The sequence below is a fragment of the Monodelphis domestica genome, chromosome 6 (assembly GCF_027887165.1).
Source record: "Monodelphis domestica isolate mMonDom1 chromosome 6, mMonDom1.pri, whole genome shotgun sequence".
Taxonomy (NCBI): Eukaryota; Metazoa; Chordata; class Mammalia; order Didelphimorphia; family Didelphidae; genus Monodelphis; species Monodelphis domestica.
Genome location: NC_077232.1, coordinates 207,066,080 through 207,082,284, shown reverse-complemented (window position 1 = coordinate 207,082,284; position 16,205 = coordinate 207,066,080). Strand labels below are relative to the sequence as shown.

The window sequence follows — 16,205 nt, the reverse complement described above, 5'->3', positions numbered from 1 at the left end:
CTCAGAAAGCCTGAAAGACCTACCTATGTTCACATAGATTATAAGCATCACTGAGACAGAGCTCAAATCTCTTTACCCTAAAAAGCAATGAATGTTTTCCATATGCCATCCTATTACCTTGCACACTGTTATTTAAAAGTGTTAAGAGAGATAAATGTATAGAAGCAGCTTGGCATAGTGAGTGGAGTCCTGGACTTGAAGTCAAGACAGTTACTTCTCTGAGTTCTAAGAAAGGCTTTTAGGCTGTATATTTTAGATGGATTGAGATCAGGTGGACAAAATCACAGGCCCCTTTTTCTATAAAGAAAACATGATGGATTTGTTGAATTGATAACATTTAAAATGTACTTTTAGAAAGACGTGGCTCTTTTTTTCTTTTTTTTCCATACCTACCCTTAAGTGAATCAAGTTTTTTTTCTTCCCTCCAATATTACTCAGACATTTGCTTCAGTCTAAATCAATTTTAGTTGTCGTAAGGAGAATGTGTTCCAAGTTATTTATATGATGCACAGACACCTTCTTCTGCAATTCCTAAAGTAGTTTATAGTAGTCTTAAGTCATTAATTAGGGAGCATCAACAATGATTTGGTGTGTATAAGGAATGTTACTGTTTTATTGAGGAAACTAATGCATAATATGTTCTTTATAGAAGAATTTTTCATGTAGAAGTAAATTTCATATTTTGAAGATTTAAAAAAATAAATAAATAAATACAAGTGCATATTTTATTTGAGGTTTTGCTCATGGAAGTGTTCAAGTTAATATTCAAGTAAATTAAAAAGATCACAGAAATTATGTTTTTTCACTCAGATGATTAGAGATAGATAACTGTTTCATCATGCAGATAATAGTCTCAACGTGGTATAACTTATGGAGAAATCCATAGTTATCATTTTAAGTTTCTTAAGATGCTACATTTTAGATATAGTGTGAAGATATTTTGTCGGTAACAGTAGCATGATAGGAAGTTGTGGGTTAACAAATAGCATGACCAATCTCTGCTCAAAGAATCATCAAGGATAACCTGAGGAAATGACAATTGACGGGGGGGGGGGGGGTGGGGGGGTATAGAATAGGAATGAATTCACCCTGGTTAAAAATAAGCATCTCATGGCAGCTGCTCTTCTCCATTCCTCATGGACTGGAGAATAAACCTAACTAGAGTCAAGTGGACCAGAGAGTTGCCATGTCAGGGCATTCTCTGCCTTGTTAAAGTTCTTTAAGCAATTTGATCATATTCTTCTATTTAAAACCTTTTTATAGCTCCCTCTTAAATTTTGATTACTAGTTTGGCTTCTAAGAACATTTAAAGCTTTGAAACTTTCTTTCCAATTGCATTTATGCTTTGGTAAAATCAAGCCAGCTGGCATCTGTCCCCTCTATAGGCAACTATATGGTACAGTAGAAAGAGCATTAGACATAGAGTTAGGAAGACCTAAGTTCAAATGTGGCTTCACACACTGTGCGACAATGGGGCAATCACTTATTTTTTGTTTGTTTGTTTTTCATTTTCCTCTATTATTTAATGTGGATAATAATAGCACCTAATGCTCAGAGTTGACCCAAGGATCAAACGCAATTTTTGTAAAGCACTTAGCATAATGCCTGGCACAAAGTAAGTACTATACAAATACTTATTCCTTTTCTTCTAAGTACAGCTTATAAGTATGTTTTCTTGTCATTTTGCTTTTGTTTACATCATGCTGCATGCCTAGAATCTGTGATTATTCACACACACCTATTTCTAATTTTTGCATTTATCGTTATTTTTCAAGGGCCGACTCATATATAATGTCTTTAATAGATGGCTCACTATTTCCCATCAGATAGAAAAATGTTCTTTCCTTCTTTTGAATACATGTAGTACTTACCTTTATCCTCTTGTTATGTCACATACACCAATAGGAAGATGATATGTGTAAATTATGAGAACTTTATCATTATTAGGGAAGTTAAAAGAATTCTTCATAGAAAAAAGGGTATAAAAAAAGTTCATTATGTTGGGATGAATTAAAAAATGAATAACAGAAAAAGAGGGATATCATGGGAAAATGGGGAAAGGAAAAGAATAGGAAAAATTATCTTACATGAAAGAAGCACACAAGGAGAGCTTTTAAAGTAGAAATGGAAATGGTGGGGTTTTAGGTAATGATTGAACCTCCAAATTTTTAACAAAATAAATAAAATTATATTAAAAATCAGTCTCCACATACTATGAAGACCATCCATATGCTTTCTGAATGGGACTTAGTTGAGATAAAAATAAACTACCTAAAGTACACCTGGGTCCTCTACATAAGCATTGTCAAAGTAATGGCACACGTGCCCATTTGGCACTTGGGGAACTGCTTATTTCTCAATATTCTCAGTTCCCAAGGACATTTTTTTCATGACCCACCCCTCTGTCCATCCACCCAAAGCAAGCACTTCTCTCTTCCCTTTCTTGGGTAATGTGGGCTTCTCACAAATAGCTTGAATGTGCCCTATGGGCACTTAAACTTGAAAATGTTAGCCATTGCTGCTCTTTATCATGAGAGTTCTCTTTCACACAAATGCTATCATATAATGTTAAATCAAGTAATTGTTTTCATGAAGCTCAGTTTCCTATTCTCTTCAGTGAAATGGAAAGGATTTGCAGATCTTAAGTACTCCAATCAATATTAGATATGGAATAAGAGGAAATGGGATAAAATCTCACTTTTTTTCATTGGCTATTTTTGTGAGCTTTGTCATATCATTTCCTTTCTCTGGAATTAAGAGTCTTTCAATTTCCGTTTTCAGTGAGAAGATTGACATCGAAGATTCTTTCTAGGTCTAGGTCTATATTCTTGTGAATCTAAGAAAGTCAAAAGGATAATCAAAAATTCCATTGTAATTCATATTCAAAGTCTAAATATTACCCTTATCTGAAAATGATATAGGCAAAATATATTGTGTAAATGTTGAATTAGAGCTACAAGAAGGGAGCTATATGGAGCAGTTATTGTAAATTATGGCATTTCTTTGGCACAGGGACTACAAAGCATAAACTAAAACTTTAAATATAATATTAATTTCAAACAGTTTTAAATAGATAAAAAAGAGAAAAACAGATATAAAATGGTCAGTTAAGGATATTTTGTATAGAGAGAAAATGTGATTAAAGTCACATATCACAATACTTAGGGCTACAGAATCATAATATACTAGATTTAGAACTGAAAAGTATCTTGGGCTATCTAGTCCTATCCCAATATTAAAAAAAAACAAAAGAAAATGAGAAGTATTTAGGGGTAGTCAATTCAGACTGGCAGCTACGTGGCACCATGGATAGAGTGCTAGGCTGGAAGTCAAGTGGACTCATTTTCATGAATTCAAATCTGGTCTCAGACATTACTAACTGTGAATCTCAAAAAGTTATTTAACCCGTGTTTGCGTATAAATAGCAAATCACTTCAATATCTTTGCCAAGAAAACTTCAAATGCGGTCACGAAGAGTCAGAAAAAACTGAAAAATAAAACACTCAGGCCAGCATCCTGTTAGTTCAGGTTCAATGATGGGACAAAATGAAGCTTTCATAGGTCATTGAGCAGTAATAGAAAGTCTGTTCAACAAGAGTACAATTGCACTTAGCTTTGGTAGATCCAGGCCCTGGAAAGCATCTGCTCAGCAGGGGAGGCTGTGGTCACTCACATGGTCCTCCAACATCCACTCACTCAGAAGGACACTGTTCTCCTATGGCTAAGATGCTGAATGTTTTATTTTATTGGGAAAGATGGTCGATAGGGTCAGCAAGCTACAGCAAGAGAGGAATACTTTAAACCTTGCCACAACCTCAGACCAAGGAAGGACCAACTTTGTTGTTTTGAAGGGAAAAACTAATCAAACTCATGTGTGTGTGCTGGGGAACCCTGTTTAGTGTTAGTTATACAGAGATTAAGCATCTGTGCCTAATGAGGCAAAATTAGTTATTTTTACCAGAATTCCAACTATAATGAAATAATAGCCTATTCCCAAAATGGGCATTCCTTTTCCCACTTTGAAGTCTTTGTATATACTGTCCACAGGCTATGGATGTCCTGACTTTTCACATCCATCTTTTAGAATCTTTAAATTCTTGACTCATCTGATATGTCATATCATACCAGTGTGAGAAAGAAATAAATCTGGGCCATCATTCTGAGTTGAAGGTCCACGTAGCTGCTAGGAACAAGAGCCTGTTTTATAGTATTTTGACAGTGAATTAACATAAGTGGTTAATAAAACCAACTGGGCACAATGTTACTAAATTTAGGAAATATATGCTAAAAGTGTTAATAAATTCCAATAAACATTTAAGACAGGCAGCCCCCATTTGCTCTTGTGCTTTTGGTGATTTAGGATCAAGTTAGACTTCTTATTTGGACATCAGAAGGATTTACAAAGATCAGGTTAAATGTTTCCATTTCTAGAATGTATGGTTCATAGTATGTCACAAGGACCATTCATCAATGCAGTTTGAAAGTGACAATAACAGAAAATATGGGAAAGAATCTGATTAGGATAAAACTTTTAGTCATCTTTAATTGATATTATAAATAATAGAATGACAAAATCTGACTTGACTTGTTATGCTGAATCTGGGAGGAAACGACAAAAAACCAAAGGTGCTTAGCTGGGCTTTTAACTCTAACAAACCTATAGTGAATATAAAACAAATATAAATATAATATATATTATGTATATATATAATACATATATATAAATATAATATGATAAATATAAATATAAAACAAAAACAAGTACCATCTTCTCTTGTAATATATCCTAATTTATACAACTGATTTGGTCATTGTTTTGATTATCTTTATCGGAGATCAGGATTAAGTCAAACTGTGCACTTGCCATTCTAAAGATAACAAAAGAAGCTTTCTCAATTTTATTGGTAGTTTATAATATTCTAATAACCCACACTATATCTTTTCTTCTACTATGGTTAATATATTATAATAATGGATATTGTATACACATTTAGTTTACTAATTGGATCTAACTCTAAAATCAGAGTTGTTATCTAAAGGATTATATGTAATTCCTTGTTTTATAATAATCACTGTTATAAAAGTAATAAATACAAAAGCCAACTTCATTTTCAATGGCTATCTTCTGGTTCCTCCTAATTATTAACATTTCCTCCCTTTATGGATTATTGTGTATTTACTTATCTCTGTAAATATATCTCTACAATAGAATATAAACTTTAGGAGTTTAGGGACAGACATTTGTTTTGACTTTTTGTCCTCTGCATCTAGCATGGTCATTCAGTTATTCATGGAGTGTCTGGGATGAGATAGAAAAGAAACTCAAAGAACCTATGCTATTCTTTGGAGGAATTTCCTGATTCTCTAAACACAGAAAACAAAATTACTTGTCTTGCTTAGTATGTATTAGTTATTTCATTTTATTCAATTAGTATAATATGCACAGTGTGTTGAAAGTACTGTTATGTAGATACTTGAGAGAGGATACTTCCTTGGAGCTGATTGGATTGTAGAAAAGCAAGCAAAATGGCAATTTGCAATTAGAATGTCTTGTTACCTTCATTTAGGATGCTTATCATTCCTCACCTAAAGTTATTTCCAATAACTAAATAGTTAAGGAAAGATATTGATATATTCTGACAATTTTTCCTTGGAATTTATAAACTTAGAGGCAAAAAAAAAGAATAAAACCTTTTTGATAAATTTACTGACATACTAACTACAAAAAAATTGTTATGATACATAACTTGGTTTTTCATGCTTCTAGTTGTATAAAAGTAGAAACGCTATGTAGCTAGTAGGGCTGATCAAGAAGACCCTAATCAATTTGATGAATTCAAGCCAATTAATTTGATGAGATTACAAGGGGTTGGGCATTCAGGCATAGCTGTGGGATACCTCTCCATGGAATGTGGGTGTACCCATTCATGCCTTCTTTGCTAATAGGTAAAAAGTCAATGCAAAATGATAGGCTATGTCAAAGTGACAAACTCTCATTAAAAGAGTTATCCTTCCTTATGGCATATACAAGTGAGATTTATCTTTTTCAAACTTTCTCACACTTAGTGATCTCAACTTGGTATTTTTCTAGAATGTGGGACATGGGGTAAAGAGGGGAAGAAAATTATTCTTTTTACTGGTATCAGGTAGAAGTAATAGTGACTTGTATCAGAAGCACAAGACAGAAGTGGAGATATAGTGATGCTACAAACCAAAGCACTCTTTCTTCGAATAAAAGAAAGAACAGTGCATTTCTGAAGAAAGCTTTTGGGCTGAGCAAGAAGCAAACTACAACCAAATCAGAATAGTAAGCGTATTAGTATCTGGTGATATCATTGGACCCAAATAACCAATAGGTTTTTGGAACCTTGATTTTTGACCTCTTATTTCTGAGAATGATGGCACATTCTTCAATGGATATAATTGTAATTCCTTTGATTCTTTTTTTACAGAATGTTTAGATATACCAAATTATAAATTAACAACCATACATTTGCAGAAAACAACTATTTTTCTTTTTATAGCTGATAATTGTAATATTTTTTGATATCTGTGTCTTGTTTTTCTTAATTTATCCTTGCCTATAGTCAAACAATATACTGTCTTTTGTATTGAAAAGATAATGCAATAGCCAAGGGCTTATATTAACTGTATATAGGGATAAAATATTTGTCATGGGAAAAAAAAAACATAATCTAAAAGATAACTTTGTGAATTAGAGGTACAAACACTTCCATTTTCCTTCAGTTTTATTTCCCCAAATGACTTCTATCCAAGGGTCCCTATACAGAAAGAATTTGACCAACATTCATTTACATATACAAGTATGTATGTCTATATATAATTTTGTTAAAACATTTTTCCAGATTTAGCTTTGAGTTGTTTTACTTTGTCTTTTTAGTCCAAACAATATGATCTCTAAACTATCTGTGTTGTAATTTGGATTTAGAAATGTTCATTTATATTGTAAGTAAAAATGTTCTAGGTGTGTGCTTATTCACAGTGCACGTGTTGAGACACCACACTATATGTGCAAATCAATTTGATCTGAACATTTAGCCTCATTCATAGGTTTTGTTGTCTCTTCACTTTTTGAGACTGATTTGGATAGAATCACTGCCAATGTGTTAAATAATCACCCAAGGTTCTTGTTTGTCTTGTTCCTTCTTATAGCCTGTGGTGATTTGGAGTTCAGAGAGGTGGCAAACAGACTGCGTGACTGGTTCAAGGCGCTTCATGAAAATGGAAGTCACAACAAGAAAACGAAAGCATTACAGAGGCCAGAAAGAAGTAGTAAGAATTCTCATTTGCTATGTGTCATTGTCTTTAATATGCCTATATATTTCTGGCCTCCATAAATACTACTTGGATCTTCAATAAGTCAACCTGATGAAAACATGCTCTGCAGAGCGAATGCTTGCTTTAAAAGCTTCTCAAGATTCAGAAGTTGCCCATTATGTTCAATTGCACCCACAACATTTACAGAGAAATATCTAGCTCCCTGAAATGACAAAGTAAATGCCATTTACAAATCACTATTTAGTATCCACTTTGCTAGAGAATATGAAGTAGAATCAAAAGATTCCTTGAAAGGATGGTGATTTGATAGATGTGAGTATGAAGGAAGAAAAAAGCACAAAAGAGGAAGCAGACATCAGAGTGTAATTTTTTCCTTCCCCTAGAGAAAGCAATTTGGAACTACAGTGGTTAATTTCTCAATTATTTTTGACAATTATTATTTTGGAAATTATATTGACAATTATTAAAGACAACTATACAGATTATAATCTCCTTGAGGGCAGACCCAAGTCTATCTCATTTATCTTTATTATTTCCCTAGCTCAGTTCATTTCATATAATAGGCACTGAGATAATATGTGTTGTCTGAATTAAGTGCATTTAATGGAGCCCAATATGAACATCTGTGTAGAAGCTATGTAAAATGACCTGCCCCAAAGTCTTGTTTCACACACTTACTAGCTATATGACTGCGAAGTCATTTACCTTCCATCTACTTACATTTATCATATGTAAAAAGGGGACAATAATTACATTTAACTGCTGGGGTTGTTGTAAGGAAAAAAGGAGACTATGTAGACATAAATGAGAAAAAGCATAGCATATACAAACCTTAAAATGATATATAATTATTAGTTTCTTTTCTTATAATATGTTGTATTACTAATAGTAATGCTGATACTATATTATGATAATGTATAATAAATAATTATGGATAACTCTGATTAGCTATATTTTCATAAACAATTTATTATATTTTATTGTTGCTATTATCATTAAATATAAATTATTTAATATATTATATATTAGATATGTCATATATATTAATACAATAATATATAAATTATTTAATATAAATATAAATTAAAATCATACTTCAAAACACAATTTTTTTAAATCAAGGAAATGGATTTTTCTTTTAGCAACATCTATTTTTTTTTTCTACATGATAAGTTTCTTCTTGTTGAACAGCATGGCATACTGAAAAGTATGTTGGATTTTGGCTCAGAAGACCTGGGTTCAAATTCCAACTCTGTTCCTTTTAGTTTTATGAAATAGGACAAGTTAATTAACTTCCCTTAGCCTTACTTTCTCATTTATACAGTGACTTAGTTAGATGAAAAGGCTTCTAACCTTATTTTCAATTCTAAAAGTATGGTTCTCCAAACTTCGATTCTCTTTGTCTTATTCAAGTAATGTATTTCAGGCATTAGGTGAAATAGACTCTATTTAGGGATACTGTGTTGAAAGGAAAATTCTTTGGGTTTTTACTATGACTAATGAGTCAGAGCTCAGGAGAAAGAGAAAGAAAAGACTTTATATTAAGTATATAAAGGTAGCTACACATTGATAAGCAGAGCAACAAATGACTTCAAGGTAGGGAGAGCTTTTGTTGGTAACTTTCACAAGGAGATCAAGACAATTCAGAGTGGTCACCTTCATCAGTAAAAGACAGTGGGACCTTTCTTCTCATTTCTTCCCCAGGGTGAAGAAATGACAGTTTACATGTAGGGTACATGACAAAGAGCAAGTAGTCAAAACACAAACAAACAAACAAACAAAAAAACAATGTGGGCTTGGTGTTGTCTTCTCAACCAATCTCTACCAACACTAACTGAGAAGTAGTGCTGAGAACAATGGGTCACTGAGCTTGTTGTGTTTTCAGATGCTAATATCCTAGATTGTAGAGGTAAGAAACTAAAGGAGAGCATCAAGATTCAAAATTATTTCAGTATTCTGTGATTCTAGGTTGAAATAAAAAAGAAAAAAAACAATTAAATTGAGCAATGACAAAATCCTCCAAATCAAAGTGAAAGAATATGATTAATCATGAATTTAATCATGAATTTAAATTAATATGAGCTAATATTATATAGTAGCTTTAAAAATAGAAATAGAACCTAGTAGTATATTCCACTGTATTTTACTTAAAATAGGAAAAGAAAAAAAAAACTGGCTTTCTGCCTTAGAATCAATGAAAATTTTGGTTCTAAGGCAGAAGTCTAGGGAACTGTGATTGAGTGGCTTGCCCAAGGTCACCCATATAGGAAGTGTTTGCAGACAGATTTGAATCTAGGTCCTTCTGACCCAACCTTGGCACTCCATTCACTGAGCCACTTAGCTGCCCCTATATTCTACTTTAGGAATATCACAATAAGGAATTTTTTTCCTCCCATTTTTGTGTAAGGATAATGACCCAGATATTACAGAGCAAGGTAAGAGTCCAGGCTAACAGCAAAATGAGAAGTGTGAGGAATTTTGGATAAAATAATATTTCCTCCAAATAAAAATATTTAAAAAGCAGGAAGAAACCAAGGTGTCAACAAATTAGGAGGGAAAGAGACTGGTAGAATGGTATCTCAGATGTCAAAGACAGTAGAGTTTTCAGGAGTGGATAGTTAGAATTATTAAATATGACCAAGAGATAAAAAAGGATAAGCATTATTTTCTTTTGTTATCCTTGTAGCAAGATAAAGAGATACAAACAAGATAGAGGATTTACTCTTGATTAAATGGATCTGGAGGTATGTTGTTGTCAGCTTATGGAGAGGTTTCTAGATAAATGTCCTAAAAGTTTTTGGCTTGATTGTGTTCAAATTTTTGTAGCTATATCTTTTGTTCTGAATAAAAATTAATCTTGGCGACTTTATACTAAATTATATGTATTCATTAGTAAAGTGAAAGAAAGAAATAAGGTTTCGAGCCTTTCTAATTTAAAGTAAGTCCCCAGCAGAGGCTAAAAGTTATTTTTCCTGGATTTGGTGAGCCTGCTGCACAGCTTGCCAGGGATGGCTTACATACATAAGCACCAGCTTGCCAGAATGAAAGTTCCTTTGAGAAGCCCAAAAAATGGCAGAGAGAAAAAGCCTGATTCATGTGTTGGCTTTTCAAACTCAGTCTATACACTCCCCCAAGATCTTCTATTGGCCAAGGTTTCACCTCAGTCCCCATATAACACATCCTCTGACTTCTGCTGGTCTGAAATCCCTCCTGCCACACTGGTAAATTAATACACATGACTTTGTGACTCATATAACATAAGACTTCCAGGATCTGATGGTCTTCTAGATATTTAATTCAAATACTTTCAGGAAAAGTACAGACATCAAGCTTGTTAAAATCTGCCTTGGACACAAAGTTGACAATGTGGCAAATACATTGTATGACACTATACAAAAAAGATTATAATAGACTACATGAATCAAGTAAGATTAAATTTCATAGAAATAAATGTGACATGCTATATCTAGCAAAATTAGAGCATAGGCAACAGTTCTGTTGAGAAGGTCTGGGTTTTGTAGAGCCAAAATATGTAACAGGGACTACAAAAGCCAAGACAATCTCTGGTTACTTTATGAGAATATAAGAATATGAATAAACTCTACTTTTTGCCATATCTAAAAGATTGACTTCATCTTGGATTCTACATTTTGGAAATACATTAAAAAGTTGGAATATATTATAAAAGAGTTCAGTTAAGATGAAACGAGGACTAAAAAACTTTCCATCCATGGATGAAGAGAGGGCAAGCTGTGGAACAGGATATGGATTGTTTTACTTTACCTCAGAGGGCAGAACTATGAGAAATTGACAAGTCTTATAGAGATTTCAATCAAGTCTTAATGTAAGGAATGTAAGGAATGTAAGCATGTAAGGAAAATGTAATGTAATGTAAGGAAATGTAACTAAAAAAATTCTTAACTTAATGAGGTGTCCAAAAAATGCAATAGAATGTCCTTTTAAGAACTAGAGTCTCTTCCTGAATGTCTTCAAGCAGTATTCGGATGACCACTTTTTTACTTTCTCTTTTTAAAATTTTCTCTAAAGAGGAAATTCTTTTTCAGGTATGGATTAGACTAATCATCTTTGAGATCCCTTCCTCCAAGCTATTCTTTCATTTGTCCATTGGACACAGATTTTTTTGAAAAAAAAAAAAGTTTTAGTAGACTCAAAAAATGCAGTAGAAGAAATTGCTATATTATTTTGGAATAGATGTCCTAAAAGGCTAACTCAATTCAATTAAGCCATCATTGATTAAATGCTTCTCATGTGAATGATGCTATTCTATTTTAGTCATTAAAGAAATAAATGGTTGTTAATAATAAACTAAAGAAATGTCAGATTATATTAATACAATGAGAATCATATGAAGGACTATGGGTACTTTAAGGATGGAAAATTCAGGCTTTGTAAAGACTTTGTAGAGAAGAGACTGACCCATATAAGATGAGAAGCATTTTTCTAACTGTAGATATAGGAAGGAAGTCATTCCTGTTTGAGGAACCAGTATGAACAAAGTCACAAAACTGGAAAATCATAGTAAATATTTGAGCAATAGTAAGTTATATATGGGCTTATGCACAGAGTCTAACTCATTTTCAATTTCCTATCTTCTAGGCTAAACCTGTCATCCTTATTTTACTTTCTTAAACATGCTTCAATTTGCTTATCTCTGAAAAGTGTGATACTCAGAATGTATCACAGTACCCTAGCAGTTCTTTGACCAGGTTATGGTAGAATCTATCATGTCCATTATTCTAGACGGCTTCTCTTAAAGTAGTTCAATGTAAAAGTAATTTGGTTTCCTTCTCATGGTGTGGATTAAAAAGTATCTTTAAATTTACCTCTTTTTAAAATTGCCTCTTATTATATTGGGCCCACTATTCTAGACTGTTGGAATCTTTGGATTCTGACATTTTAATATAATGTATTGATTTTCATTTTCAACTTTAGATCATCTAAATATGTGACTGACATGCCATTTGAGTTTTTGTATAAATGCCTCATTAAAATAACCCATAATAGCATAGGGTCAAGAACAGGTGTTTGAGGCAGGCATGCTCTCATGGGATCATTAATGAATGATCATCTTTGGAACTAGTTATTTGACTTTTTCCACTCTACCTGTCTAATCTAATCTTCTCAACTGGTCCCCAAAAATAACACAAGGGATTTTTTCAAATATTTTACTAAAGTCTATATTAAACACATCTACAGTATGTCCTTTAGCTTGGTCACCCTGTTTAGAACAGGTTAATTTGGCATATGCTCTTTTGTATCTTCACTAAAGGGTAAAAATCTCCAAACCAAAAACAGGACAGTGACATTGTTTACAAAAAAAAAAGTTTAAAGGGAAATAAAGACATTCTTTCAGTTTTCTTTTCCATAAAATACCATATAAACAAAAAATTTTAAACTATTAATAAATAATTAATTTTAGTATGTATTTACATATATTTCCCTTTTTTCTCCCTACCCATTTTCTGATATTTTCACTCTAAACCATGAAGATAGTAGAGAGTACAGAAATTATGTGAGCATTTAATTTTCCTAATAAAAGATGGTTCTCAATAGTTCAACTGTTATTATTGTGTGACATTTTTCATTCATTTTACCTAAGCCATACAGCAATCAGTGCCAAAGTTAATTTAAATGTAGGTATTTTCTTTTAAGAAGTTGATAAAGATGGTTTTCTAATCAGCTTGTTCAATTAAAGACTGGAGAGAGTCAATATTACATAATTTAGAAAAGATTTCTCTTCCAATCCTGCCTCTAACACATATTGGTGGTGAGACCCTAGGCAACTCACTTAAAATTTCAGTGCTTTTAGAAATAGCGTATTATTATAAGTTGCAGAATAAAGGGTACTGACCTGCAATGATATGGAAAGTTTCTTCACCCAGGAATTTTCCCTCTGATAGAAATCACAGATCAAGAATTTATCTGTCACCAGATGGAGGTCAATCTTTGCACTTCCATGGCAAAGAATACAAAAATTGCCATTTGTAAGGGGGAAAAGAGGATTAATTTTATAAAAAAAAGGTTGGACTGGATAATATTTAAAATAGAGTCACCAGGAATTTTATTTATTCCAAAGAAATTTACTTACGATTTATTTACAAAATAAAGAAAGAGTGAAATAAGAAAATCAGAGAGAGATTAGGGTAAGATATCTCGCCTAAGCACTAAGTAATTTACCCCGACCCCTGGATCAACACATGCAGAGGAGTTTAGTCCTTAATCAGAGTGACCTTGGCCCTTGTAGCCAAGGATCTGGGGATGTCTCTCTCAAGAGGTAGGTCTCTCCTGAGGCTAGTCTTTTCAGAAAATCCAAGAAAGGAGTCAGCTTTTTTCACTCACCAAATGCCAGTCCAAAGGAAGAGATTTAAGAATAGCCTCACCAAGAACGGGGTCTCAGGTCGAATCAGCAGATTCTTCTCCAGTCTAAACTGCAAAGAATGAAGAATTGTCTCTCATGGGAAGTTTAACTCCAAGTAGAACTCCAAGTGAAAAACTTCACTCAGGAAGTTGTAACTCCCTTTTAAAGACACTTTCTTTTGTATCACTTCCTGTGCCTTCCTCTAATTGTATGTGTACCAATCACAGTTGAATCACTTTAGAACTGCCATGGGGCAGTCAGTTAAATTCTGATTCATCACCCACTATTGTACACATGGGTCACAGACCTCCTCCACTCAAGTGTGAATGGGATGTTTACACCTTTGGTGATTAAATCTAAAAATGGGCACATCTCCCTATTGAACTTTAAGTAGGGTGTTAACACTTTTGGTGATTAAATCTAAAAATGTGCAGGGGGATTAATTTAGTTGTTACAATCAGGGGAGAGTTAATTTTAATCTTCACACATTTGACCATTTCTGCCTCAATGTGTTGATTTAATGATTATTAAAAAAAAAAGATGTCCTGAAAGGGCCATTTCATTTTTAGGCTCTAAAAAAACAGAGAAGGTCCTCTGCTTTATTATTATTTTTTTCCATCTGTAGGAATAACAACGTAGCAACAATAATAGAAGACCTAGGAATTAAGTTGTTGACATGACTAGTCCTTAGAGACTATGGCATGCATGTACTCTGAACTATATATGGTATGAATGGTAGGATTTGTAGAACCCCAGCTTTCTGGAGAAGTATTAACATTCTAGAACTCTAAGAGAGTTCTAGACTAAGGGAGAGTTCCAGGTCAGCATCAAGTTCAAGATTGCTTGAGAATCATCTCCACATTATAGAGTTCTGAAGAGTTTAGGGGAGCTAGTGCAGGAACCTAAATCTATGGGGGGAATAAAGGTCTTGATTTATGTACAGGTTTAATATAAAAAAGGGGTCAATTTCACAGCACCAAATATCCTTCCTTTTTGGGAGAGTCCATGCTATATGCTTTTATAAGTATATAAAGTATAGTGGGGCATCCTATATTATTAGAGAGGGTCATTTGTTTACATTCAATACTAGATTGGTTTTTCTTCTAGGAGACTTAAAAAAGTTAAGGTGTCATTGGAAGCTCAGGGGACAGGAAATTGTACCACTTTTTAGAGGAAACTGAATCCTTTATTTAGTTTTCACATTTTCTGTGAGGTAGAATGAAAGTTGTCTTAATACATGTACTGTTCCCTTAAACATGTCTATAGGAGTTAAGTTGATAGTGGCCTCATCATGAACCAAGAGTCAGATTACCAAGTAGTAATTATTCAGGAATAACAGGAGCCAGAAAGTGTAATCCTTGGGGGATGCCCTTATTTTTTAACCTAGTCTGAAGGAGTTTAATGTACTGGACTATGGGCTAAGCTATAATTTTTTCTTCTAATTATTATTTTTTCTATTTGGTATATTGCTATGAATTCTGATTTATATTCTTACATACATTTATGTATAGGGAAAAATCTTCACTTTTAATCTTGGTAGTTTTCAATGGGTGATATTTTAATGTCTGTCTATCTAGACCTTTTATTTCATTGGTGCAAGGACCTCCAAGTGTGAAAATTCACTCTTACCAATATAGATTGGCAATAAAAGTTTTAGAAAGGTGCCTGTTACTAAGAAGTCATCTTTAATCTCTTGTAATTTGCCCAGGGCCTTATAACTAGGAGGTGTCAGATATCTATGAGTCCAGCCTTTCCTGCCTCTGTGAATGACTTTTTAGCTATTATACCATGATTACTTTCTTAAGGAACAATCAATTACAAAATATGAATTCTGAAAGTCATTTGAAATATTTAATATAAATGCCCTTCTGTCAAAAAGCCTTTCTATGAACATGATTTCTCTTCTTGAAGAAGATTTCTCATCAAATAGTATTTCTCATTCCTAACTTTCTTACATGCATAATTACCAAATGCCTGCTAGACATCTATAATGGATATGGTGGATTTAATTTCAAAATTTAGCATGTCCAATATGGAATTGATTGTTTTTCCCTTAAACTTTTTCTACACTTCTCTATTTCTCTTTAAGGAACCTTTAACCTTTGGAGGTAGCAAGTTATAGAGGTTGGGGTGTAGATTTAAAGAATCCAGAAATTCTTTCTAGAAAGCATAGGTTCAAATCATGACTTAGATGTCTTTCTACCTATGGATATTTTGAAAAGTCATTTAAAGTTTCTGGGTGGTAGTTTCTTCATCTGTCCCACTTCATACTCTATGAGTTCTCAAGTTCAAAATTATGTTGCCCATTTCTTTCATTCTTCTCTATTACCAATTAAATGCTGAATCCTCTTGTTCATTTCTCCTTTCCATCGTCTTTCAGACCTGTCCCTTTCTCTACTTATAAACCATCATGTTTTTTCAGGTTCTCAACATTTTTATACTGGACTATTGTAGCAGGCCCTTCTTTGGCCTCTCTGCTTCCAACCCCTGCCTGTCCACTATATTTTCAACTAAACTTTCTCAGCCC

General features: G+C 33.2%; 1 protein-coding gene across 3 annotated transcripts in view; it reads left to right on the top strand.

Annotated features, from left to right (window-relative positions):
• Nucleotides 1–16,205, top strand: part of SPOCK3 (SPARC (osteonectin), cwcv and kazal like domains proteoglycan 3) — a 611,292-nt gene that overhangs the window by 538,882 nt on the left and 56,205 nt on the right. For all 3 annotated transcript variants that reach the window (XM_056802868.1, XM_056802867.1, XM_001365818.4), the window contains one exon: nt 7,174–7,293. In XM_056802868.1, the coding sequence (XP_056658846.1) occupies nt 7,174–7,293 (120 nt within the window). The remainder of the gene's footprint in view (nt 1–7,173; nt 7,294–16,205) is intronic.